Below are 27,640 nucleotides of genomic sequence, written 5' to 3'. Positions count from 1 at the left end.
ATCAATGTAGAGGTTCAACATCCTGTAAATGATGTAAGGTAGAGAATAAAAATTAAGAATCGGTGCTTAATTAATGGATGAATTCAGTACTTGGAGCAATCATACGAACATCCGAATCAAAATTAGGCAGGCACTCTGAGAGCTGAAAGGCTCTTTTAAAAGCACACGCGTTACTTGACATTACACATACTTTCAAATCTAGCGGTAGACGGGTCCTTTTGCTAAGCACTTCAATCTTTAGGCTACTACGCATGATCCATTAAGGAGTGGAGGTCGGAAATGCTTTTAGCGGATGCTTCCGTTAGTCTTTCCTCCCCTCGCCCTACCCATCTCTACCTCGTAAGTTCCCTGGGGGCGAACTCGGCGCGCGGAGATGACGTATTGCGGCGCCGGAAGCCGCTCCCCTCTGAGCCTGCGGAACCCGAGCGGCGGCCGCCAGTCGGTGTGTGGGGTGGGGGCTGGGCGGTCTAGGGTCGGCGGGGACAGTCCTAGGAAGGGAAGAAGGAGAGAGCTCGAAGCCGTCTGACTCACCCTGTGTGTCTTTGTGTCTCCCTCTCCAGGCGCCATGGCAGCCGAAGGGGCCCGGCCGCTGCGAGGCTCCGACGGCCCGCAGGCGCCCAGGCGGCGTGTGCCCGTCCCGAGGCTCCGGGTCCCGGAGCGCGCCCTCAGGTCAGTGCCTGGGGCGGGAAGCCACGCGCGGGGTATGTGGTGGGTGGAGGGGTTGTACGTGAGCGGTGTAGTGTCCAAGGGAGGCCGCCTCTTCTTTCCTTCTGCTCTGCCTTTTCCTCTTCCAGCTGTTTCAGCCAGTCCAGACTCTGAGCCCTGACAGCCGCATCCGATCCGCAGAGAGCCCTCCTCAGAAATCTTCATCCTAATAACAATTGTTGCCCCTATTTATAAAGCATTTGAAGGCCTACAGAACTTACTGTAATCCTGTGGTGTAGGTAGGGCCGTTATTAACCCATTTTGCAGACGGTGAAATGGAAATTCAAAGATAAAATCTTTTAAAATTGACTTGCCCAAATTCACGAACCTAGCCATGGAATCAGAGGTGACTTTTGCCCAAGATCATGCAGCTAGCAAGCATAGGATGCCAGATTCTCAAACAGGTCCTTTTTCTCTCAGCCCAATGCTCTGTACGACCTACCATAACACTAGCAATAATAACTGATATTTGTATAGCTCTTTGAAGTTTGCCAATCACTTTACATAATTGTTTACTTAGTTGCATTTAAGCCTCACAACAACCCTCCAGAATATTAACTACAGGTATTAGGTATCTAAACCAAGGCACAGAAATTAAATGACTTGGCTGTGGTCCTATAGCTAGTAGTTGTCAATAGCAGGAATTGAACCTAGGTCGGGCCTCCTGACCACAGCATACCCATATGACTTCTTTCACACACACACATATATATATATTTATATATATATATATATATGGTTATTTCTAAAGTACATCTGTAACTATCACATGCATACATCCTTAGGGCAGGAAAGGGTCACCTGTTTATTTTAGTTTTACCCAATCTCCTATATTTGTGGCAATATTAACAAACCGTTTTCCTATATCTTTAAGCTATACAAATCACTTCTTTTATAAGATAATAATATTAGTGAAGTTGTATAGTATTATTTCAATATTATACATGAAAGAACAGAATTGGAGAAAATATGACTTACTGGAAGTCATTGATCTTTTAAATGGCAGAGAGATTTTGAATCCAGGTCTTTGACTGAAAATTGGATATGAGATATATATATATATGTGTATATATATGTATATATATACACTATACTATACCATGGTGATGGAGTTTAACAGCTTCCAATGAAAATGCATTAATTCACTTTCTTCTAAGGCAGGAGACTGTTTTTAAACTAACTATATTTGGCCTAAATTTTAGGAAGTTTTCCTTCTGTTCATATAGAGTTTTGTTTCTCCACACTTTTTAGTAAACTATTTTGATGATTTCCCATGATCAGAAATAAGGCTATTTTAAAGCATTCAATCTTTAACTACCATTTATTATTCATCTACTATATACCAGGCACTGTGCTAAGGAAGGAGGATACAAGCTCCCCTTGAGGAGCTTACATGCTGTCAGGAGAAAACAACAAATAGAAGTATATATAAAATCAATACAAGGTAATGGGGGAGGAGGGCAAGGAGAGGCACTAGCAGTTGAGGAAAACAGGAAAGACCCTGTGTAGAAGGTGACACTTGTAGAAGTAATAATGATTAACTCCCATTTAAATATACTTTAAGGTTTGCAAAGAACTTACCTTGCAAGCCTGAACTTCAGGAAACATTTATGTTAGGTGCTAGGAGAGAAAGTTTAGATAACCAGTTCCTACCCTTGGGATGTTTATATTTTAGTGGATAATAAGATAATAATATAGATATCTATAATACATAAGTTTCATAAGGTAGTAGTGATACCTTTGTTGAGTGGCAGCTTGATAATAGTGGCCAGAAAGCTATCCTCTGAAGTCAGAAAGCCCTGGGTTCAGATTCTACTTGTGATGCATACTATCTGTATAATACATACAAGCTGCTTTCTGACTCTGTGCCCCGAAGTTTTTTACCCTAAGACTACAAATTGAAAAACAGGTGCCTGTGCATTTGGAGAGGATTTTTTTGGGGGGGGAGATCCCTATATAGATGAAATCATAAGTCTAGAAGGAAAAAAGTATATTAGAAAGTTGTAAAAAAAATGTTACATTTGAGGAGAAGGTTGTTGGTAAGATAGGGGTCAGGGAAGTCTGCATGTAAAAAATGGCATTTGAGTTGGACTTTTAGTATGAGTTAGGACTTCAAAATGAAGTGGGGTAGGGAATCAGGAATAGCATGTGCAGAAGGAAAGGGAAGAAACGCAAATTTTGTTCAGGGATAGTTTGGTTGGAATTTAGAATGCATAAAAGAGAGCAAACTGATAAAAGAGGAAAAGGTGAAGGATATTAAATGCCAGGCAGAAGAATTTAAACTTTTCTTGCTAAGCAATAGAAAGGTACTCAAGATTTTTTAGTTCAGGGATGAGGTAACCAGATATGATCATCAGAGTGATTATTTAGGGGCCAAATTGTGGAAGGTCTTGAATTCCAGACTAAAGAGTGACCTTTATTCTTTAGGAAGTAGAGAGTTAAGCTTGCTGAAAGAGCTTAGATTTTAACCTAAAGGGCTCTCAGAAATCATATAGTCTAAGCTCTTTTCATTTTACAGATTAGGAAGGGAGAGTTTAAGTAATTTGTTCAAAATTACATGGATAATTATTGACAATGTCAGGATTTGAATCCAAGCCTTCTTTGACTCTTTGACTTAGCTCTTTTCACACACCCTATTATATTTTAGAAAGAAGAAATCTTTAGAAATGTTTTCAGATCCCTGTCAGTATCTAGTACTTCAGAGCTTTGTAGTCTTTAATAATTTAGTAGCATCAAATAGTTTATAAAGCATTTTCAGGTTTGAGGATTATTTGAGGGATTAGGATCATAGGGTTTTAGAGCTATGAGAGATCTTGGAAATCATAATCCAATTCCCTTGTTTCATGTATTCTGAAATAATGAAAGAATAAATATAGTCATAGAATTTTAAGAGTTATTAGTGTGGTTTTTCAGTTTCAGAAAGTGAGCCTCAGAGGTAGTGAAGTCATGGACTGATAATACTAGAATTAATTTTTCTGACTTCTCCACAGATTTAGTTAACTTATGCCACTAATCTCTACCCCTGTGGACAAGTGACAGGGCAGGGACAGGGAATTATTTGCTTAGCACAATTTCGGAAAGGAGAGGAAAGACAAAAGTACATTTGAGAGGACCAGTTGTCCTTGGTCCCGTTCAGTGGCACCAATTAAATTAGTTACCTGTGTGTTCCAGTTATCTTGTCCCATAGAACATTGAAGTTCATGTTAAAGCAACAAACAGTAGTTTGTCTTGACATTCTAAACTGTTCTTGTTTTTTTAATTCAGCTTACAGTGTCCAGTCAAAAGAATTTTAGTAAAATCCATTTGGTAATCTCTGGAATCAGTTGAAATATTCTAGAAAATTCAATGTTTATTTTCAACTTTAAATATAGTAAAGTTTTGGTGCTTATTTGAAAAATTATATAACCTATGGTAGCTGAATAAAAAAGTTCCTCTTGACACAGTAATATGTATTTAACTATAGACATCTGGAAATGACTTTTAAATTTATATTAAGTAAAAGGAGCAGCCACTTCTAGTTGACTGTTAGTAGGAAACAAATAATTATTTGAAGGTTGGTCCTTACACAAGGGTAGGAATCAAGGCATGCTATTTGTCAAAGAAGAGTACATAAATCTTCAAAACGTCTATTTTAAGTATTCATTCATTAGTGCCTCCTAGTGGAATCATGATTAGATGAACTTAGCTTTAGGTAGGAAGCATTGATTTATGATTATGAATGGTATAGCCTTGGGAATTCTTTAGTAGGATATTAAGAAAATGTACTTAAGAATGAAAATAAGTATCCAACCATTTTAAATAAAGACATAATAATTCAAATTTATCTGATGTTTTAAATTTTCAAAACTCTTTAGGTACATTATCCCATTTGATTTTTTTAGCCAGGTAGTTAACATGGACATTATCCTCATTTTATTGGTGAGAAAAATCAAACTCATAAAGCAGAACCAACTTACTCAAGATTGCCCAGATGATTAGTGGCATAGTTCTAGAACCCAAATTTCCCAATTCTGAGTCTGGTACTGTCTACCATATCACATTGTCTCATATAACATAGCATATGTCAGTGGCTTTTGAAAAAGTAAACCTTACTGTCATTTCAAAATAAAACAAAATGATAAGATAATCAGTACTGCCACAGCAACTACCGAAGTATTTATTTAGTATGACCGGTATTATCTCCAACTACTGACATTTTTAGAACTCTCAGCATTTTTGTGCTATTGTGATTTTACTACTCTCTGTTAGAATTTAAGTGAGATTAAATAAGAGACCAAATCTGTAGGATACCTAAAACAGCAGGCATAAAATGGGAGTGGAGTGTGAAGACAGGGTGGAAGAGTTAGCTTTTGTTTACATTGTGCCAAACATTGGACAGATTTTTTTTTTATTCCACTGAATTGATAGACTGTTTTGGCATTCTTCCTAACTTTAAATGCTTAAAAATAAAACACCTGGAGATTGAGAAGGAACAAGTTGAGTTCGTTAGGGATTTGGAAGTTCATATGGGTGATAACAGTAAGTATGAGAACACTGATAAAAACTTATGGTAGGCTGATGGATCTCAGATTCTTAGAACTAGAAGTGGCTTTAGAGATTATGTAGTCAGGTTTAGAGTGACATACTTGAGGGTCATTCAGTTAGGAAGTGACTATAGGGGTTTCTCTTTCTCTTTCTCTCTCCCCTTCTCTCCCTTTTATCTTAGAATTGATACTATCAATTCCAAGTGAGTTGCCCAGGCCATACAGCTAGGAAGTGTCTGAGGCCATATTTAAACCCAGAATCTCCAGTCTCCGGGGTTAGGTCTTTTATCTGCTGAGCCACCTAGCTGCCCCCTGACTTGGGATATCTCCTTGGTATTTTGAGCATGTATCTAAATTTTTTTAATGCATCCTAAGTTCTTAGACTTTTCTGATAAGATTTGTTTTATAGTGACTTGAACTGTTTAATTGCTCCTGCTAATTAATCAGAATTCTTTTTGTTTGCTACTATTCCTATTGTACTTAATAGAAAAATAATCCAAATGAACATGATTAATATTATTTAATCAAACTAAGAGAGTCCATTTGTAAGCTTTTTTCCCTATAAAAGAACTGTATGTAGTATTTACTGATCTGTTTCCCACTCTCTTAGACATGAGGTTTCAGATTTTCATAATTAATAGAACTGAGGTTAGGGAAAAATCAGTGGTCAGATTTGGGCAAAGTGTAGTTGGCTTTCCCCAACTTTCTTTGATATATTTATTTGGTGGTTCTTAGAGGGTGCTTTCATATTTAACTTTTAATTTTTTCTTTGCCTGTCTAGCTATCCTTGAGCAGCTTTTCTTAAAGAAGGGAAAGTTGTCATTTGGTCACATAAATGTACAGGCAAATCCAAAGTAATACTCTTTAACATTGTAGCTAATTTCTGAATTTGCCCTACTTATCTCCAATTCCACTAAGAATACTGTACTTTGGCTAAAGGGGCTATCATTCATTGGAGACTGAGTAGACAGTAAATTATAGAAATAGTTGTTAGTACTCAAGTAAGACCTATGTTCCTGAGGTATGGAATATCTAAGGGTCATTATATATTTATATTTATATATTCCTGCCTTGAACATAAGTACAAATTTTCTACTTCAAATAGTTGTCCTGTTGCCTTGAATTGGTGCAAGGAATTTGAACTAGTATAGTTATGAATCTGGCCGTATTGCTTTAACTACAATCTTTCTGAAGATGCTAGTAATGATGTTTTTGGTGATCATTGTATTTATCACCTTTTGTGATTTGGGCATCTGAATCTAGTATGAAAGTATTTTAAATATTTGTTACTACTGTGACATGCATTAGACAAACTAAATTTTGAAATGGATTTTTCCAAGTATTCTTTTATTCGGGTAATATATTTCAGAGTAGAACCGTTTGCTAATAATGAATACACTACATTTTTTACTTTGAAGATGCATGTGGCATGTGTTAGTCTCATAATGATACAGTTGGTTATAGTCACTGCTATTTCAAAAATCATTTTGTTAAAATGTTTATAAAGAAATGTATTTTCTTTTGTATGCATGGAGATAACTGTAAGATATTTATGGTGCATTAACTATAAAAGTGTAACATATTAACTGTTTAACATGATGAAATAATGCCAAAGTTGATACTAATCTATAATATATTTTTTAGCATTCATACTTGTACTGTCCTTTTGAGCAGAACTAATACGATATTTTGATGTGCCACAGGTAAATTTTTCCATAACCTTATGGAGAGAAAGGACTTTGAGACATGGCTTGATAACATTTCTGTTACATTTCTTTCTCTGACGGACTTGCAGAAAAATGAAAGTCTGGATCACCTGATTAGTCTGAGTGGAGCAATCCAGCTCAGGCATCTCTCCAATAACCTAGAGACTCTGCTCAAGCGAGACTTCCTCAAACTTCTTCCCCTGGAACTCAGTTTTTATTTGTTAAAATGGCTCGATCCTCAGACCTTACTCACATGTTGCCTCGTCTCTAAGCAGTGGAATAAGGTTATAAGTGCCTGTACAGAGGTATGGCAGACAGCCTGTAGAAACTTGGGCTGGCAGATAGATGATTCCGTTCAGGACGCTTTGCATTGGAAGAAAGTTTATTTGAAAGCAATTTTGAGAATGAAGCAATTGAAGGACCATGAAGCCTTTGAGACCTCATCATTAATTGGACACAGTGCCAGAGTATATGCACTTTACTACAAGGATGGACTTCTCTGTACAGGTAGGAAATGCAGTGACTCAATAAGCATGATAGTAATTCTGTTATGGTGTAACTTTTTAAGCAATCTACTTAAACTTGTGGTTGATAGATGATAAAATTTTCTCCCCACTTTCTCTTCTTGCTAAAAGGAAAAAGAAAAATTTCTAACTCTTCTCCTCCTCCCCATTTCTATAAGTAGAAATCTTCAGGAATTCTTGAGGTATGATACTAAATGAAATTAAAACCAATTTATTACCTAACTTTCCCTCTGCTGATTAGTGGAAAGAATATAGGCTTCACTTAAATAGGCTTGTAACACATAGGTTCAAGAAATAAACTTTGTAAATACAAGGGTTAGATTTCAATTTTTTAAAATCTGGGGGCTTAAGTGAACCATCTTGAGCTGCATTACGGTGTATCTTGAAGGAAGAAGAATGTGGTAGTCCCACTGTATTTGTCCTTTGTCAACAATGTCTGGCAGCAGTTTGGTGGCTCAGTGGATAGAGAGCCAGGCCAAGAGACAGGAGGTCCTGGGTTCAAGTCTGGCCTCAGACACTTGGTAGCTGTATGATCTTGGGCAAGTCATTTAACTCCAATTGCCTAGCTCTTATCATTCTGCCTATGGAAAGTAAGGTTTTTTGTTTTGTTTTGTGTTATTTTTAATCTTCTGGGAGATGAAGTCCAAAGGCTCAAAAATATCCATTTATACATATATCTGTAATACTTTGTTTAGTTGTGGATAGCATATTTTAGGAGGGGCTAAACAAAGTGGAAAGTATTGAGAGGAGAGTAACCAAGATGGTGGACTTTGAAATCTGTGGTATTTGAGAATTAGTTGGAAGACCTGGAGGTGGTTAGCCTGGAGAAGAGAAGGCTAAAACCTTTGTGTCCCTGAAAGGTTGTCATGTGAGAGATTAGATTTTAGGATCAGAGATAATGATGTAGTGCTAGAAGGAAGGTTTTCTTATTGCGTTATTATTATTATTATTAACCTAGGGACCATGAATGTGTTTTCTTAAGATTTTGGTAACTATATTTTATTATAATTGGATTGCTTTTAAATACCATATTCTTTATTTTATGTATTTTTACATATTCTGGGGAGGATCTATAGGCTTTGCCAGATGACCAAAAGTATCTGTGATACAAAAGGCTAAGAACTTTGAATATAATTTAATATCACTTTCCCATTAAGAAAAGCCCAGAAAGATAGTCACTTATTCAAGGTCACACCAAGATTAAGTTGCAGAAGTAAGATTTAAACCCAATACTTCTGACTCTAGACCATTGCTCTTTGTATTAGACCATGATGACTTTGTTCTTCTTGTCCCCAAAAGGAAGAAGTTGAAATAATGAATGAGAAGTTTCAAAGAGGCAGAGGCATGATGAAAATAAAAACTTTAATATAATACACAGATATCCCAAAATGTTATGAGCTGCTTTGGGGGATAACAGGTTCCCTCAACCTTAGGTATTCAAGAAAAGGTTTGGGTGTTGTAAAGGACATCATTTTGGAATATGAATTGAACTAAGATGGTTGCTAAGTTACCTTTCAAGTCTGAAATTCTGTGATTTCCTAACCTTGAGTAACTAATTTAACCTCTTTTAACTTAACTAAAAAGTTTATCTCTCTCAAGACCTGGTCCAATCCTCTTCCCACTTGATAAGTGCTTGTTGATTTGCCTTATTTGAATAATGAGCAGTTGGGTTACATTATTTCTAGTCTTCTTTAGGGCTAGCAGCCCTTTTCTATGTCTACTAAGATGAGAGATAAGAGGATAAAAAGTAGGATTTTTCCATCTCTACTCTCTAATATGTTTTTGATATTCCTCCTAGAATAGTTTCATGTTCCTTTCTGGTTGTGTCATTCTTATACTTAAAAAAAAGTCTTCACGCCTGGCATTCACCTTCTTATTTTTGCCTGGCATTCAAGGGCCTTCTTAATGTGACGCATTATTGAATATCATATTACATCCCTCAAAGTGATCTCTGTGGAGTCAAATTGGACTGCTCTTTGGCCAGAGAATGAGCCCTGCCTGTACCTTCCTCCTCTATGCTTTGCTTACCCATTGCTTTGCCTGAAATAGCTTCCCCTTCTTTCTTTGCCCATTGCCTTCCCATCTAGTAACCCATTTCACTTGCCATGAAACCTTTCCTGATTCTTCTTTCTGCAGTAATATTCTTCATATAGATATAAAGTAGCTCTCTTAACATTTTAAAAAATCATTCTGTTGTACTTTAATCCATTTTTATGTATTATGACTGTGAGGTTTTTATAATTTATATGGTCATATTTAAATCTGGAAAGGAACAGTTTAACCTCCTCATTTTACAGATGAGGAAACAGACTCAAAGAGGTAAAGAGATTTGCTGAAGTTCAGATGGTTAATAAAAGGTCAAATCAGGTTTTAAACCCAAGCCCTCTATTTCAAAAATCAGTGCTTTTTCTCAGTACCACTCCTATCTTTGGACAGAATAAAAAAAAATTGGGCAGAATAAAAAAAAAATTGGGCACCTTCATGACTGACGTGGGGTAGAGAATCAAGTATTGTTTATATACTGTTAGGGTAATAATGTTACAGGCTGATATGTACAGAGTAGGACATGAAGAAGGTTCAACTGTATTGATTAAAAAAAAAAGGCAGAGCAAAGAGTACATGAGGCTAATAATGATGAGTGAGGAATGAGAAGAAAAAAATGGTGTGGAATTTTAAAACAAAGTGCTTATTATTTAAGTTTCTATTTGTTTTAAGTAAACTGGTTTATCATTTACTTTTAAAAGTCACAGAAAGGGGTGGTTAAGTGGCCCTGAGGATAGAAATTCAGGCCTGGAGATGGGAGGTCCTGGGTTCAAATCTTTTCTCAGACACTGTCTAGCTGTTTGCACTTGGGCAAGTTACTTAACCCTAATTGCCTAATCTTTACCATTCTTCTACCTTGGAACCAGTAATTTCAAGAAAGAAGGTAAGAATTGAAAAACTGACATATTTTAAGAAGCTGGCTAAATATTGAAGTTTTAAGTGCATTTTGCTAGTGTTTCTTAGTGTATCAATTCGTCATTAGGGTACATCCAGCTGTAGCATTTGTATACCTACATTAAAATATCACCTTATGTGATGTGATTATGCTTTCTCATTGTCCTATAAGGATACAGCAGTAATAAATGAGAAAGAATGTTTGACCTTTTCCCAAATTTCTCTGTTAATCCAAGCCATAGATAGAGCAGGGTTTATGAACTTAAAAAAAAATTTTTTTTAACCTTTAAAAAAAGATACATCCATAAAACTTTTGGCAAAACTGGTTTCCTTTGTAATCCTACACATTTTATATACTTAAAAACCATTTTTTGGTGGGGAAAGGGATGGTCCTTAGAGTTTCTTAGATTGCCAGAGAAATCCATGGTGCAAAAAAGGTTTCAAGCATCTGCCACAAAGGGGCTTCCTAGTCCTTTTGTTACTAAAAACAAAACCAGAAAAACCTTGGTCTCTCTGTCATCTCTTTCCCCTCCTCTCCCTTTCTTTCTCTCCTCCCTCCCTCTTTTCCTGGATCATAAGCTACCATGTTTTATCTACATTTTGCCTCTCTTTCTGTTCCTAGCCCAGTTCTTTGCACAGTAACTATTTTAATAAATTTTTGTAAAACAAGTGAATGAGGGAAGATAAGTTATCAAATGGGAGAACTTTTAAACATTTTGTAGAAATCTGCCCTTTGATATGAAAGAACATATGGACTTGGTGTCATAATAATGCTGCCTTTTTTAATGTAAAATCATGGTACAGACTCACTATCAGGAGAGTATGTATTCTAAATTACTTTTCTTTTGCAGTTTTGTTGAAGGTACATAGATCAGTCCATATTCTTATGATCAGGCATTTTTTGAAGAGGAACCCTTCAATTTGACAGTGGGACAGAACTTTGTGGAACTTGGGTGTTCTTAAGACAGCATAACATTGGGAAAGGCCCTGGGTTTGTAGTGAGAAGACCTTGGTTTGAGTCTGAGCTTTGCCACTGGCTAGTTTGGTGACTTTGCAAGTTACTTAATATTGTCTGGTCATTCAGAGGAACATTGTGATGTTGTGGATCAAAAGGTGAATTGGTGTTGGGAATAACTAGATTCAAATCCTGTTAACTAGCAGGACTGTGGGCAGGTCATTTAACTTCTGAACTTCAATTTTCTCATGTAAAAAGAGGGTAGTTACACCTATAGTACTACTTACCATACAGAATTGTTATGAGGAATAAACGAAGTTAGGCATACAAAATTAAAGTGCTATGTAAATGTCATTATGGTTATTCTTAACATTTCTGAAATCAGTTTCCTGATCTATAAAACAGAGCTGGTAATAATTCCTGCATGACCTTTTTCAATGGGTAGTTATGAACGTGTTTCATAAACTTTTAAATGCCATAGAAATGTATTCTCTTTATTCGCATTTTACTCCAACCAACTGGGCTAACAAGTATGTCCAGTTGCCCTGTTGTTTTTGAACTATCAGTTTGATGTCTATGCTGTTAGAGCATACTAGTGTGATGGAAACAGTCATACTGAATTTCCAATCAAAAGCTTGGGTTCAAATATTGATTAGCTGGGTAACCCAGGGCAGGTCACATAATGCTGGGGATCATCACACCCCCACTGGCTGACAGAGTCACAGTTTGGGAAATGGGGGCTCCAAGGCAGCCCCCAGAAAATGAGGCCCCCACTGATCCCCCTCTGTGACTTCTCTCTCTTTAACTTCCTTCAATAATGGATGATTATGGGGGGCAGCTGGGTAGCTCAGTAGATTGAGAACCAGGCCTAGAGATGGGAGGTCCTGGGTTCAAATGTGGTCTCAGACACTTCCCAGCTGTGTGACCCTGGGCAAGTCACTTAACCCCCATTGCCTAGCCCTTACTAACATTCTTCTGCCCTGGAACCAATACACAATATTCATTCCAAGATGGAAGGTAAGGGTTTAAAAAAATAATAATAATGGATGATTATTGTTCTCTCTCCAATACAAAAGAAATTATTTAAGAGCAAAGACTTATAGAAGAAATATACATTCCACCCATCTCCTCGGATTAGTACCCCAAAAAGATTATATTCACAGAATTAAAACCTAAAGATCACTACCCATTACCCCTCCTTTCTCAAGCAGAGACACGTTCCAAGGCCCCATGCCTAACAGCAGCCAAATGCTTAAGCACCACAATAAATTTTTCCTCTAAAACATACACTGTTAACACACTCCACTGAATTCATTTACGGGCAGAAACCAGGAAACATTGCTAGGTGCTTTAAAGTAACACAAGAAAAATAGAACTTGCAAATTGAGGAAAACCCCAATTCTGGTCTGCTTTAAGTTGCTCTTTAACCCTGTACCTAGCTACAAATTGTTTTGTTACCCATCTCCTAAGTAATGATGATTGATTGTGAAAGCTGATCAAAAACAACAATGATTCTCCCAGCAGGTCAAAAGGAACTGACCTCCAATTTACCCTATCCATGTCATTTATCTCCATCACAAATTTCTCTGTTGTAGCAACATGGTAAATGATCACAGAATGTTAAGTGATTTGTTAATGTTTGACACATCCAATTAAATGTAGAAGATCTTGTATGTAAAAAATTGATTGTATGCGAGAAAATTATGTACTTACTGAACCTATATAATAAACGAACCTCATGCCATGGCAGAGCACTGTGTGGTGCCTGACACGGGATTGAGCATACAGTGCCTCTCATCATTTATCTGACTGAATTGCCAGGCTAGACAGAAGAACCCTCCCCTCTGAGAGACTAACCCTAGTTGCCTAGCTCTTACTGCTCTTCTGCCTTGGAACTGATATTTGGTAATGATATTCTCTGAGAAGAGAGCCATGACAGAGCAGTGTCCGAAAGCTGAGGAAGGAGAATATACCCAGGTAGAAAGTGATCAGCAAAGTCTGCATGAGGTCAGGAGATATGGAGATTCTTCAAAATTAGATTTAATAATCAGAAATTGTTGGCAACCTTGGGAGGGAATGATTTTATTGAAATGGTAAAGTGAAACCATATTGAGAGGAAGGAGATGTTGAGAACTGAAGGGGAGGTGAAGTAAAGACAATTTTTTTTTTTCAAGGATGAAGAAAACCCAGGTTTTTGTAACTGTATGACTTGAGCAAGTCATTTAACTTCTCTTCAGAACTTACTTTTCTTACCCATAAAATGAGAAGTTGTACTAAAAGTTCTCAAAGATTTTAGCACTAAGTTTTAAAATCTAAGCCTCTCTTTTCTTTTTTGGCGGGGAGGGCATTTAGCTCAGTAGTTACTAAGGTATACATGGAGAAATGTGCCCTAGTGCTTCAAATGATCAAAAATTTCAATGCAATATGTTGTAAGCAGTTGTCTTATGCCAATGATTAGCAGTTATCTGTTTTAGAATAATACTTGCATATATTTTATCTTGTCAATTCAGTGGCAGTTGAGCTTCTACTGTAAATGTATTGTGAACTTCTTGAACATCACTTCCAGAAAGGGCTACTTAATAATCCAGTGCCAATTAGAAACAAATGAAAGGAAATTGACTTCCTCTGCCTCCTTAGCTATAATTTTAATTAATAGTAAAATCCTGGGTATTTTTAAGTCCAGATCCACATCTTGATTTGTCAGTTAAGTGAATTTTGGAGGTATTTTAGCTAAGGTCTGTTAAGATGATTTGTATTATTTATATTTATATTCACTGCCTGCTTATGTTGAAGCATTTATTCCTTTTTGGTATTTTTATTAGTATTGAGATATTATTTGCATTGTGCTTTCAAAATAGAGTGGAAGTTATATTTAATTTTATTTCTGACTTTCGTGAAACCAAGCAACTCATTTATTGAGTGCCCAGAATATTTAAAGAGATTGGTTTTTAGTGTAAATGAAGATGAAGAATAAATGTTGTTTTATGTAGTTGCATGAAGCAATAGAAGAAACCACTGAATCGGGAATCAGTTTTTCTAGCTTCTGTTCTTTGATGCTACCATTAATGTATTCCATGATTATTGGACTAATTGCTTCATCTAATTGGGTCCCAATTTTCTCAGTCTTTCAAATAAGTGAACTTTTAGAGACTGTATTGAATAGTAGCATGCTTGACTATTTCTGATCATCAAAAATCTTAATGTAATTCTAGAAGCAATAGGGAGCTGCAAGACATTTTTGAGTAGTGAAAAGACATGATCAGTCCTGTGGTTTAGAAATATTATTTTGGCAGCTCTGTGGCAAATGGTTTGGCGAAGGGAGAGACTATAAACACAGGGAAGCCACTTAGGAGGTTATTGGAATAGTCCCAGAGAGAAATATTGAAGGTCTGAATTAGAGAGTAGTGGTATAGTAGAAAGAAGAGGACAGATGGGAGATATTTGGAGGCAGAATTGATAAGACTTATTAACTTATTGGACATGGGGAAAGAAAAAATAGTAGGCCACAATGCTAACCTCAGTGATTGGTTCCCCTTACTAAAATAAAGAGTTGGTGGTAGAATGGGTTGGGGAGGAAAGATAATAATTTAGTTTTATTTTGGACATACCAAGTTTAGGTTACCAACAGGACTATAGGTATAGAAAGTAGTTGTTGTTCGAGGACTTGGATTCAGGAGAGAAATTAGAACTGTGTAGATTTAAGGAGTCATCTTCATAAAGAAGATAATTGAACCCATGGAAATTAAGGAAATTGCTAAGAGAAAAGAAAGGAAGGAAGGGAGAGAGAGAATGAGGGCTCAAAACAGAAGTACCAACAGTGAAGGGTGGGAGATGGATGATGATCTAAAAGAAACTGAGAAGGGGCATTTAGGTGAGAGCCAGATCTAGAGATGGAAGGTCCTGGGTTCAAATATGACCTCAGACAGTTCTTAGCTGTGTTCTTAGCCTAGCCCTTACCACTCTTCTGCCTTGGAACCAATATTTGGTATCTATTCTAAGATAAGGGTTTAGAGAAAAAAAGGAAAGAAACTAAGAGAACCAAGAGAGAACAATGTCTGAAAGCTGAGGAAGGAGAAAGTACCCGGCAAAGAAAGAGAGCTGTCAACAAAGGCAGCATGAGGTCAAGGAAGATGAAGACTCATTGAAAAAAAGATTGGATTTATTAATTAGGAAATTATTGGTAACTTTGGGGAGAGTGATTTCATTGAAATGGCAAAGGGAAACCATATTGAGAGGGAGGAGAGGTTGAGAAATGAAGGGGAAGTAAAGTATGAGCAACAATTGGATTTTTTTTAGTTTAGTCTGTGCTTCCATGTTGTCTTCCCCATTAGGCTATAAGCTCCTTGAGGACAAGGACTGCCTTTTGCCCCTTTTTGTAACCCTAACTCTGGACCGACTCTTAATTCAATAAGAATTGGGATAGTAGGCAAAGAGAGATTTAAAAGATTGTGGACATAGAGCAGAGAGGACAGTAAAAAGGGTAATCAGGAGTACATAGGAAACAGTGGGAAGTAAGATTTGAGCTTGGAGTTAGAGATGGAAGAAACTTATTCACAGTCCCACACCTGCAATTCATTGGTAGAGTTATATATCAAACACAAATTTCTTTACTCTCAAATTCATCGTTTTTTACTTTACCATGTTGCCCCTCCAATTTGACTTTGATTCAAGGAAAAGGCCTATATTTTTAATTGAAAAATATTTTTATCACAATACATTATTCTTTCACAAATAATACTGATCTTTCCTTCATCTGCAACTATAGAACTCAGCTAATTCTTTAAATAGAAATACTAATTAATTTATAGATTTATAAGCATCCCATTTTGGAATGGAGCAAACTTTCATTACTGTCATCTAAGCAGTTGTGCTTTGGGGTATTGTGTGCTTAAGTTATCTCGTACATTTTACTTTGCCCTCAGAAATATATTTGTTAGAGAGACATTGAACTTGGAAAAGAAAGGCCTGAAATTTGAGTACTCATTCTGCTATTTATTAGCAATGTAATCTTGGACAAGCATTAATTTAAGTCTCAGTTTCCAAATCTTACAAAGGGAAGTAATTTTTCTATTCTATAGCCCACAAGGTTGCTGTGAGGATGCTGCTTTTAAAGAATTTTATAAACATCAATTATAACTCCAGAGGGAAGATTGAATGAATAAATTAATGTAAGCGTCTTTTAATTATTTGAATCATAGAATCATACACTTAAAGTTGAGACTCCAAAGAAATTATGCCTAGCCTCCTAATTTTACATAGAAGGAAACTGAGGCAAAGACATTTGAAATTTATTTTCCAGGATCACATAGATAATAAATGTTAGAACCTGGATTTGAACCCAGGTTGTCCCATTCCAAATTTGGTATTCTTTTAACTTCCTAATTATTCTAAAATTCTCATTAGCCTTATAGTAAGAGATAAAGTCCTTTTATCTCCAAAGAACCTGAGTCAAAGTAAGAATACTCTCTTTGCCATTTCATAGAACTTAAGGACATTACCCAGTGGGATTGTGCATTGGTTACGGAAAAGGGTGGTGGAAGGGGAGGGAAAGAATATGATTCTTGTAACCAAGGAATAATGTTCCAAATTGACTAATTAAATAAAACTTAAAAAAAAAAAGAATTTATTAGAGATAATTTAATCCCAAGAAATGAGTCACTCTTGTTTTCTGAATGTTTTCTGAATGAAAGGTAGGTGGTGCTGTAGAAAAAGCTGGTCTTGGAGTCAGAAAGACCTTGAGTACAAATAGGACCTCAGATGCTCATTAGCTGTGTGTCCCTGGGCAGGTCAGTCATCCCTCTGTTTGCATCAGTTTCCTCAACTGTAAAATGGGGATAACAGCACCTACTTTATAGAGTTGTTGAGTAGATCAAATATTTGTAAGGCCCTTATTAGCACAGTGCCTGGCACATAGCAAGTGCTATATAAATTTTTGTATTCTCTCTCTCTCTCTCTCTCTCTCTCTCTCTCTCTCTCTCTCTCTCTCTCTCTCTCTCTCTCTTCTCTCTTTCCCCCCCTCCCCTCTCCTTTCTCACTCCTCACACCCTTACTGTCCAACCCTCCTTTATATATGAAGAAAATGAGATGTAACAGACTTTGTGATTTGGCTAAGGTCACATGGGTAGTAAAATGGAATCAGAATTTATATTCCAGGCCCTCCGACTCTATATATCCATTTCTTTATCCAATCTTTTATCCCTGGGTAATCTCCCTCATTTCTATTTGAGGTACTGTCACTCAATTCAGGATAAGTTCATGAAGTTGAGAACAGAATTCTTCTGAAGTTATCTTGGAATGGGCCTTTGGTCACTTGATCCCAAACACTTTAGAAAATAACACAGTTGAGTCCCAGAAGGGTTACTTGATCAATAATTGAAATGATGACTTTGGAGGGACTGGACTTGTGATTTGGGGGTGAGAGGGAGAATATGGCACTTTGAGTGGTGGGAACCCCTCTGAGTATTGCAGATTAGAGTCCAGTTTTCAATAAAGAGTGGGTTGCCTGGAGTGCTGAGGTGTTATGTGACTTGTCCAGTGTCAAACTACTAGTATGTGTCAGGATCAAGTCTAGAATCCAGGAATTTCTGACTTGTGCTAGTTCTCTATTTATACTACCCTGCTGCCTCATTTATATAGCACTTTAAGATTAGCCAAGCTCCTCTTCACAGTAACTCTGTGATCTCGTTAGTGCAAATATTTATTCTCTCCTTTTTGCAAAAGGGTAGCATAGGTTTTTCTGAGCATTTACTTGATTTGCCCCTTGCTTTATAGGCAATAAATATCTGAAATGGGACTTGAATCCTGATTTTAGAATTCTAGTTTCAAACCCAGACTCTGCTTTTACTAGCTTTGTGATTAGGGTCAAGTCACTCACTTTGTCTCTTGGGATCTCACCTTCTTCACCTTTAACAATGTTCATAGAATTTTAATAGCTTTAGAGAAAGATTTCATTGGACATCTAGTTTAGCTGCCTCATTTAATAGATAAACTACTTAGACGCTGTAAGGGCCAGACTGATTTCCAATTACACAACACAGAGTTGTTAAATGACTTGGCCAAGGTCTCAGAGGTAGTAGTGGCAGAAACAGCCTTTGAAGCTTAGGCCTCTGACTCTTCAACTACTGTGACATCATGCTGTGATAGCTGTACTACCTTCCTTGGGGTCATTGAACCATTTTGTATAAAACCATTTGTATAAAACCAAATTTGTATAAAATTTGAGGGAGTCATTGTGGTACAAAGAAAGAACAGTGTCTCATAAGTAGAGGGTCTGGGTTCGTATCCTGCCTCAGACACTACATGTATGATGAGGGACAACTTCCTTGGGCCTTAGTTTCTTCATCTATAAAATGAGGGGTAGGACTATGACATCTGAGGTTCCTTACTGTTCTAGATTCTATGATCCTATTAATTCAAGTACCATGTAAATGTGAATTGATATTATTACTTATTGCTATTGTTTTGTAACTCTGGGCATTCTTTTGTATGTATATTCTCTGAGCATGGCGCTTCCTTATTGACTTCATTTTTTTTTCTTCAAGGGTCAGATGACTTGTCTGCAAAACTCTGGGATGTGAGCACAGGACAATGTATATATGGCATCCAGACCCACACTTGTGCTGCTGTAAAGTTTGATGAACAGAAATTGGTAACAGGATCCTTTGATAATACAGTAGCCTGTTGGGAATGGAGTTCAGGAGCCCGAACTCAGCACTTCCGAGGACACACAGGGGCAGGTATGGTTTTTTTAAATCCCTGTCTTAGTCTGGATTTCAAGAAAGATAATTTCCTTTTTATATGTGCCATTCTTTCATGGTTTTTAGAGGACATTTATTTCCCTTTATTTGCACTGTTAATTATCCTACCCATAGCATTGGAGTGGGGAGGAGAGATCTAAATTAATATAGATTTAATTTTCTTTAAACCTTAGGAAATCTATATTTTAAAGTGTAGGATCAGACCTCTGTTCTAGACTGCATAGAATTGGAGCTAAAGACCTTTAGAGGCCATTTGAGTTCAACTCCTGTCATTTTACAGATGAGGAAACTGATACCAAGGGAGGTTAAGTGTGTCACATATCATCAGTTCAAATATATTAAGTTAAAGTCTAAACTCTTATCTTCTTACCTTTGCAGAGCTCTATACTATCTTGTAACTAACTGATCTTTTACTCCTTGTACATTTTGGCTATTTATTTTGTCAGGGTTCATCTGCAAACCATTTACTCATACCTTAAAAATCTTAATGGAAATCTTATTGCATAGAATAATTTTTCATATATTCTCAAGTAATAAGTTTAAAAGTCCTTTACATATATAACACTTTACAATTTAAAAAGGGTTTTCCTCTGCATTATTTTATTCACCAAATATTAATTAAGCACCTAATGCATGCAGAGGACTGTGCCAAATTGGGGTGTGGGGGTAGAATTGCAAATTTAGATTAAGACCTTGGCTCTACCTTAATGGCGCTTTGAGGGACAATAAGAATAGATATGTATCTACAATACATAATAGAAATCATCAAAGAAGTATTGAATAGAGTGCTGATCAACATCTGTGGAAAGATTATTACTGGTTTAAAGGATCAGGCATGAACTTCCTGGAGGAAGTTACATTTGACTTGAGCTAAGAAAAGGAAGAGTAGAAAATCAAAAGATAAGAGAAAGAAGGCATTCCAGAGAGATTATGATCAGAATCACTGAGAGAAGTGGGCAAGGCATGCTTAACATGCCAAGGGTTTGACTAGAATGGACCATACAGTACACTGAGGTATAGCTGGAAAGGTGGTATCAAATTGTGAAGAATCTTGGATGCTGGCCAAAGAACAGATGATGTGACATGACCAGAATTATGCATAAGAAATATCATTCTGGAAGAAGTGAAAAGGATGGATCATTTGGTCCTCACAACCCATTGTGCAATTGGCAGGATAGATATTATTCCTGTTTTATGACTGAGGAAATTGAGACTGAGAGATAATTTACCTTAGGATAGAGGTCAAAGAATTAGCAGAACTAGAGCTAGAGGCCAGGTCCTAGTCCAGTGTATTTGCCATACGTTTTCTTCATACAGAGCTTTGTCTACACATTGATGGAATCTAACACTTCTAAAATGTATCTACTTTTTTGTGGAGTTTTCTTGTGTTTAGCTGTTTGACAAATAGTTTCTAAATTGTCTTGTTCAACAAATAAGTGATTTGAAAAACACTTTTTAAATAGTTTAAAAATAACTGCCTATGGATAGGAATTAAGTTCCAACCTATTCTTTTCTCTACATTCTCTTTGAAAAATTCATTTGACAGTAATTTGAAATTTAGGCGTCTCTTTCTTGATGTATTTGGGATTTTGTCCAAAGATTTAAGTTGATCTGGTAGATTACTCATGTAATTGAGAAAAAGATTTGGGGATGGTAAAAAGGGAACAGGATTTAGGAGGGGACACTAATGTATAGGGTTGGCTCAAAGAGAGGAAAGGGGGTTTGAAGATTTCCCCCCTTCTGCCTTCCCTCCTTAGCGGTGGCTGCTGTCCCAGATTTGCTCTTGTCCCTCTTGTCCACCCTCCACTACTCTAGACCAAAGAATTTCTAATTAGGAAGATGTTCTGTTCACTCATACTTGATTCACAGCTTGGGGAAAAGATAACTACTTTAATGTCAATTAATCAAGGTAATACAAAGAAATAACTGGCAGGGGAAAGAATGGGAAAGGAAAGTGGGAAAAAGGAGTCCCTTTCTAAAACCCTTTTCCTCCCTCCTCAAGTTTGGGGGAACTCAGGCCTTGGCAGCCTAAGCCACCTGAGAGAAAGTCAGGTTGACTGACCCTGGGTTTGGCCTCTTGGCCACAGTTCAGACCCAGGGCAACAGGAGCTAAGGTAAAGTCTGACAGATTCACAGTGCCTTTTCTCAGGTTTCTCTTCAGTGAGTCTCTTCAATTGGGGGGGAAGGATTTCCAGTCACAAGCAGGAAAAACCCTCAGGAGAAAGTCTTATTCTACATTCGTTCTCCAGCTCCTCCAAACTGAAAGACCAACTGTTCTTCATAAGGGAACCTTCTGCTTCTCAAGATTCCAATCTCCTGTGGTCCCTCCTCCAACAAGGAGATCAGATCCACACACTCTTCAGTCTGGCACTTTTCCTTTAGTGCCAGCCTCTGATACACTCCTCTCCTCATGTAAATCTTTGCCTATTAAAATCCTACCCATCCTCAAAACAAAACTCAAAATATATTTCTTCCAGCTCTGTTTCCTCTATTCCTCTAGCTAATACTGTTTTTTCCTTACCCAGTTTCATCACACATTATTTTTATTTTTATTATATTCTAATAATAGCAGCTTTGGATTTTTATAACATTTTATACTTTACAAAGTATTTTTCCTTCCAATCCTGTAAAGTAGCAAGTATTCTTCTTTTTACACACAGGGCATTTTAGCTCAGAGAGAGGAAGTAATTTACTCAGTCATAAGAGTAATGTCAGAAGCTGGACTTGAATCTATATATTCTGACTTGAAGACCATTGCTCTTTCTGTATAACACATTGACCTTATTATAACTATATATGGACATATTTTACTTCCAGACTGTTTATAAAAATCCAGGAGAACAAGGACAATGTCTTATTTATCTTATTTTACTTTGTGACTCTTGTAGTAGTCTACATTTAATAGACTTCTTTTTTTTTTTTTTAACTCTTACCTTCCCGTCTTAGAATCTATACTGTTTATTGGCTCCAAGGCAGAAGAATGGTAAGGGCTAGGCAATGGGGGTCAAGTGACTTGCCCAGGGTCACAGAGCTGGGAAGTGTCTGAGGTCATATTTGAACCCAGGACCTCTCATCTTGGGACTGACTTTCAACCCACTGAACCACCCAGCTGCCCCCTTAATAGACTCTTAATAAATATTTGTTGAATGAATTAAGCTTGTCTAATTTTTGAGGTACAGCTGGGTCCTGGTTAGTACAAATAATAAGTCCCCTGGAGTGGTTGCATATATTCAAATTCTAACTGTTGGAAGATGTAACTATAAATATGTTAATTAGTTTCAGCCCAAAAGAAACATGCATTGTGAATTTGAATGATGCCACTACTTCAGGGGATTCATTATTTGCACTAATTGGACTCTAGCTGTAATCCATATTTTCTCCATTTTCCTTCTCATTTTTCTCACAACCATATACAGTTAAAATTTATATATATATATATATGTATGTTTGTTTTTTTTTTTGCATTGTCTATATCCAAGTGACAGGACCCATCTTTCAGTGACTAAATGCAGTTTTCCCTGAATGTAGCAAATAACTCATTGCTTGTGCAGTAGCCATTTGCCTGCAGCTGTTACTGAGGAGAGAATACTGGTGTTTCTGAGCTTTGGATTCCTTTTCAGTTCATTAATGACTCAAAACAGAGAAGTTAACTGATGTTGAGAATTGGCCACCTAGTAGGCTTGTATATCTGTTGTTAATAAAACTCAAAACTAAAAGAGGTTTGAAATGGCTGGATTTTCTTCATAATTCCTAGTTGAGTAGTCCTATTATATATAGTAACATCAGTAGTAGCACTGTCTGAGACTAATGTATAAGAATGACTTTTGAAATTTTTCATAATTGTGCAGTTCTGGGAGAATACCTGGGCTATTTGCCCTTTTCTCAGCAAGAGAAAGGTATATATGATGATATGATAGTGGTGGGTGCTTTATCTTTGTATGTGTGTGGGTTTTTATTTTTAGTGTTCAGTGTGGACTACAATGATGAGCTTGATCTCTTGGTGAGTGGTTCTGCGGACTTCACTCTGAAAGTATGGGCCTTATCAACGGGAACATGCCTGAACACACTCACAGGACATACTGAGTGGGTAACCAAGGTAGGAGACCTGCTGCTGAGCCTGAATCTCAGATTAGTAGTTGTCCATTCAAACATTGTGAGATTTTATCTTTTCTTCTGAAAGCTCTTAAAACTTAGGAGAGGCATAGAACAGGACAGCTAAACAAGAACTGACTGACCCCCGTGTTTGAGTTTGTGCTATGTGACTAAGCATTTCTTCTCTCTTCCTGGGGTCTTAGTTTCCTCATCTGCAAAATGCAAGAGTTGGTTTGGTGCTCTTAAAGATCTTTGCGTCCTGAAATCAAAATCTGTACCATGGCTTGGAAGTCTACAACATTCTAACCCTAACCCAGACATTTGGTTGAGTTTCCAGAGGAGAATCTTTTAAGTACTCCTTTATTCACCTGTTTCCTTGGAAGCAGGTGGTTTTTGGCTTTCTGTGTCTGCATTCATGCACTTCTAACCTTAATTTGTGGGTGACTTGACAAAGATGTCAGAATTTGACAGCTACATATAACCTTGCATCTGGAGGCAGAGCAGCAGGTAAAAATGCTGGGATTAATAACATCACATATCTTCTCTAGATACCAGATAACCAGTAATGCAGATGCTTTTGATAAGGCCTATGACATGGTAACTCTTTCCTTGGTGGTCCAAACTGACTTTATGCCTCAGACATACTTCTAAAGTACCAGAAATATCTCTGAGACTCACGTTGAATTTCCAAGTGAGGGGTCTATATTGTTTGGTCTAGCTTTTGTTTTCTCATCAGTAAACTAGGGTGTATTCAGTAGGTAATCTCTAAGTCCCCTCATGTTCTACCTCATTTGGTTTTATGATACTGATTGAAGTCATTTAGAGAAGGGACAAATACTGGAAGTATCATCCTGTTAAATATCTAAATGATCTAGTTGTGAGAAAACATGTAATTAATTTGCACATAACTTAAGATTTAGGCTACATCAGCTTGGTATCATCTACCATATGACTTCAGAACTTCTTTAATAAAAAACTTTTCATACTTGCAGGTGGTTTTACAGAAGTGCAAGGTCAAGTCTCTCTTGCACAGCCCTGGAGATCATATTCTCCTTAGTGCTGACAAGTATGAAATCAAGGTGAGTGTGGTTTTTTTCTTTCTGCCTTTCAGTTTTCTGTTAGATGAAAATGGGTAAATTTAACAAAATTAAAATTGTCTCGATGTGGAGATATCACCTGAAACACAGTATGCCTCAGAATGAAGTACTGCTTTAGGAGTATCGCCTCATCTTGTTCTAGGTGGTTAGAGGGACAGCATTAGCTCCCAAGTTTCCAGATCTAAATACATCTACCTTATTCAAGTATAATGCAGGTACATTTCATTGCCTCTGCCTTATCACCATCCCCATTTGGTCTTTCTATTACTAACATGCCTCACTGGCTTCAAGTCTTTCCATATTCCTAATGATAGGAAAGGTTCAGAAACCTTAAACCATCTCTTGTGGCTGTAGATCCTCAGGTATTATAATAAAACTCTCAGTGGAGAACTCGCCTGAAACATCACCTACGTAGCAATAGAGCAGGGTTGAAGAAATGCAGCTAAGTATTAATGGCAGTTAAGGCAAAGGATTACACTAATATGTTGGAGTTTCCTAATAAGCAATGAGTGACAGTAGTACTCAGTGACCTCTTAGTCTGGGAAAGAAGTTTCTAGTATTCTATTTTGAACTTGAAAATGAATCCTAGACCAAGATGTTCCACAAAGGCTGCTGTTTGTTACCAAAAAAGATTTTTGAGTATGTTCTTCTTGCTTCAGGTCAGGCTTGGCATTTTGTTAACTTATTTTACCAATTACATGTAATAATAAATTACCACATAAATTTTCTGAAGTTATATGATCCAGATTATCTTCCTACCTCCTTTCCTCCCCCTCTCAGAGCTGGCAAGCAATTCACTATGGTTTATACATATATTATCATGCAAAGCCTATTTCCATATTGTTCATTTTTATAAGTGAATAATCTTATGAAACCAAAACCCCAAAACATATACCCAAATAAACAGGTGAAAAATTGGGTGCTTTCATCTGCATTCTTTTTTTTTTTTAACCCTTACCGTCCATCTTAGAATCTATACTGTATATTGGTTCCAAGGCAGAAGAGTGTTAAGGGCTAGGCAATGGGGGTTAAGTGACTTGCCCAGGGTCACACAGCTGGGAAGTGTCTGAGGCCAGATTTGAACCTAGGACCTCCCGACTCTAGGCCTGGCTCTCAATCCACTGAGCCACCCAGATACCCTCTTTCATCTGCATTCTTACTCAAACAAAAGGATAAGTAAAGAGGATGCTGGAGGTGGATAGCATTGTTTCAGATTTGGCATTTTGAAAAATTTCACTAAATTTCCTTTCCCAGTTTATTTTTGCTTTATATCAGCATTCCTCTTCCTCATCTAACTGGGCTAAATCAACCTGAATGTAGTAAACACAGACCCACACTAGCTTGCTTTGAAACAAGTTTGTTTTTACGTCTTGCTTTCCTTTTCTATTCCCAAATTGATGTCAGCTAGCATTCTTCTGATTATTATTTCTTCTTCCTCTTCAATTTGTAGATTTGGCCTATTGGAAGAGAAATCAACTGCAAGTGTTTAAAAACATTGTCTGTGTCTGAGGATCGAAGTATCTGTTTGCAGCCAAGACTCCATTTTGATGGCAAATATATTGTATGTAGTTCAGCTCTAGGACTTTATCAGTGGGACTTTGCCAGCTATGATATTCTCAGGTAGTGTTTTCTGTTTGAATCAAGTTAATTTAAGTCATCGTAAGTTTGTTGTAGTTAAAAACTAAAAAGATGGTGTATGTGCTTATATGTGCTATTAATATGTTTTTTTTTTTTTATGAATCCACTAAGAAAACTTTTCTGCATTTAGTGGAAAGTAGCACTGAATTCTGAATGAGGAAACCAGAATTCTAGTTGATTAACTATCCGGTGACTTCTCTGTGTACCAGACCCCTCACCAGTTTCCTTATCTCTAAAATTAATAAATTGGACTATTCAGTGACGTCTCAGCTTCCTTTTGGCGCTAAAGCTATGACCCATTCAATAAGAGGAGTAGACCAAGGATTCATAAGAGGAGTAGACTAAGGATTCGCTCTAGTTTTAATATTCTGGGATGATAATGACCTAAGCAAAATTATGCTCTTGTTCATTACTCTTAACTCTTCTTCTTACAGGGTTATCAAGACTCCAGAGTTAGCAAATTTGGCATTACTTGGCTTTGGAGACATCTTTGCCCTGTTATTTGACAACCGCTACCTATATATCATGGACTTAAGGACAGAGAACCTGATCAGCCGCTGGCCGCTTCCTGAGTACAGGAAGTCAAAGAGGGGCTCCAGCTTCTTGGCAGGTGAAATGTCATGGCTGAATGGACTAGATGGGCAGAATGATATGGGTTTGGTTTTTGCCACCAGTATGCCTGACCACAGTATTCACTTGGTGTTATGGAAGGAACATGGCTGAAGATATGGACAGCAGCTTAAAAAAAATGACTTTGGGTGCTGAGGCTGCTGGTTCTGATGCAGCCTCTGTGGGAACTGATTTTGCATGTACCAAAGTACACTCCTAATGGTATCGTCATGCAGTGCACAATCATTTATTTTCCTGGGTGGGGAGTGATCGGGGGGTAGGGAGAAAGGTGGGGGGAAAGGGATTATTTTATTGACATAATGCAACGCAGCATGCTAACAGTCCACACCATTGAAATTTCTTTGTACTTAGTTATGCTTGTCATTATAAAAAAATACATTTTGGGCCTACCTTTCTTGACTGGAGTATTGGTTTAAAGTAAAGCAAGTTAAATGGTTTATAAATCCACTAATAATTGAATATGAAATCACAGTGAGTGATTAAAGGTTTTTTGCCCTGGTCTTTTTTTTTTTTTGACTTGAGGTGAAGCAGAGGTGTTTTAGAACTCATAAACTGCTAAAATAGAAAGTAGCCCCTCTTGTTCAGAAGAGAAGGCAGAGACTAAGGGGGGAAAGATATGCTCCATTCTATACAAAGATCTCCTCTTACATGGAGCTAGCATTTTTATAGGAGCTATAGTTACAAAGACTATTGATTTCTGTAAAGTCTTCAGAGATTACCAGTTCCTATGATGATTCTTCATTCTTTATTAAAATTAATTCATGAGATGTGAGTAAGCTGTGGAGATGTTTTAACATATCGAATAGCAAGCATTTAGGAAACATTTGGGAGAAGAGAGAAGAAAGAGAAAACAAGCATTATTTTTGATTGGTACCAGTTTTAAATATGTAATCCCTTATTCGTTCCATTATTTCAATGAATTATATACACTATGTTATGGTAGGGGCTGGGAAGGTTAGAAAGCCAAGTAAGACATGGTTCCTCCTATCAAAGACCCTAAGGTCTAGTAGTGGGAGATAAGAAATGTGCACAGATAAAGATAACTTAGAATGTGGTAAATATGTAAAGGGGGGTAC

General features: G+C 37.1%; 1 protein-coding gene across 2 annotated transcripts; it reads left to right on the top strand.

Moving 5' to 3' along the window:
• The first annotated feature begins 336 nt into the window (after positions 1 to 336).
• On the top strand, positions 337 to 26,954 carry FBXW2 (F-box and WD repeat domain containing 2). 2 transcript variants are annotated; one of them, XM_001364652.4, is made up of 8 exons: positions 337 to 442; positions 561 to 669; positions 6,932 to 7,441; positions 18,892 to 19,086; positions 23,070 to 23,203; positions 24,192 to 24,278; positions 25,747 to 25,916; positions 26,369 to 26,954. In XM_001364652.4, the coding sequence occupies exons 1-8, from the start codon at positions 374 to 376 to the stop codon at positions 26,655 to 26,657; spliced, it is 1,563 nt and encodes a 520-aa protein (XP_001364689.3). In that variant the 5' UTR covers positions 337 to 373; the 3' UTR covers positions 26,658 to 26,954. The 2 variants fall into 2 exon arrangements, with proteins under 2 accessions (XP_001364689.3, XP_016283669.1); XM_016428183.2 differs by having other exon boundaries at positions 412 to 442; positions 7,024 to 7,441.
• The last annotated feature ends 686 nt before the right edge of the window (positions 26,955 to 27,640 follow it).

This window comes from Monodelphis domestica, chromosome 1 (assembly GCF_027887165.1).
Source record: "Monodelphis domestica isolate mMonDom1 chromosome 1, mMonDom1.pri, whole genome shotgun sequence".
Taxonomy (NCBI): domain Eukaryota; kingdom Metazoa; phylum Chordata; class Mammalia; order Didelphimorphia; family Didelphidae; genus Monodelphis; species Monodelphis domestica.
This window is presented reverse-complemented; position numbering and strand designations above follow the sequence as displayed.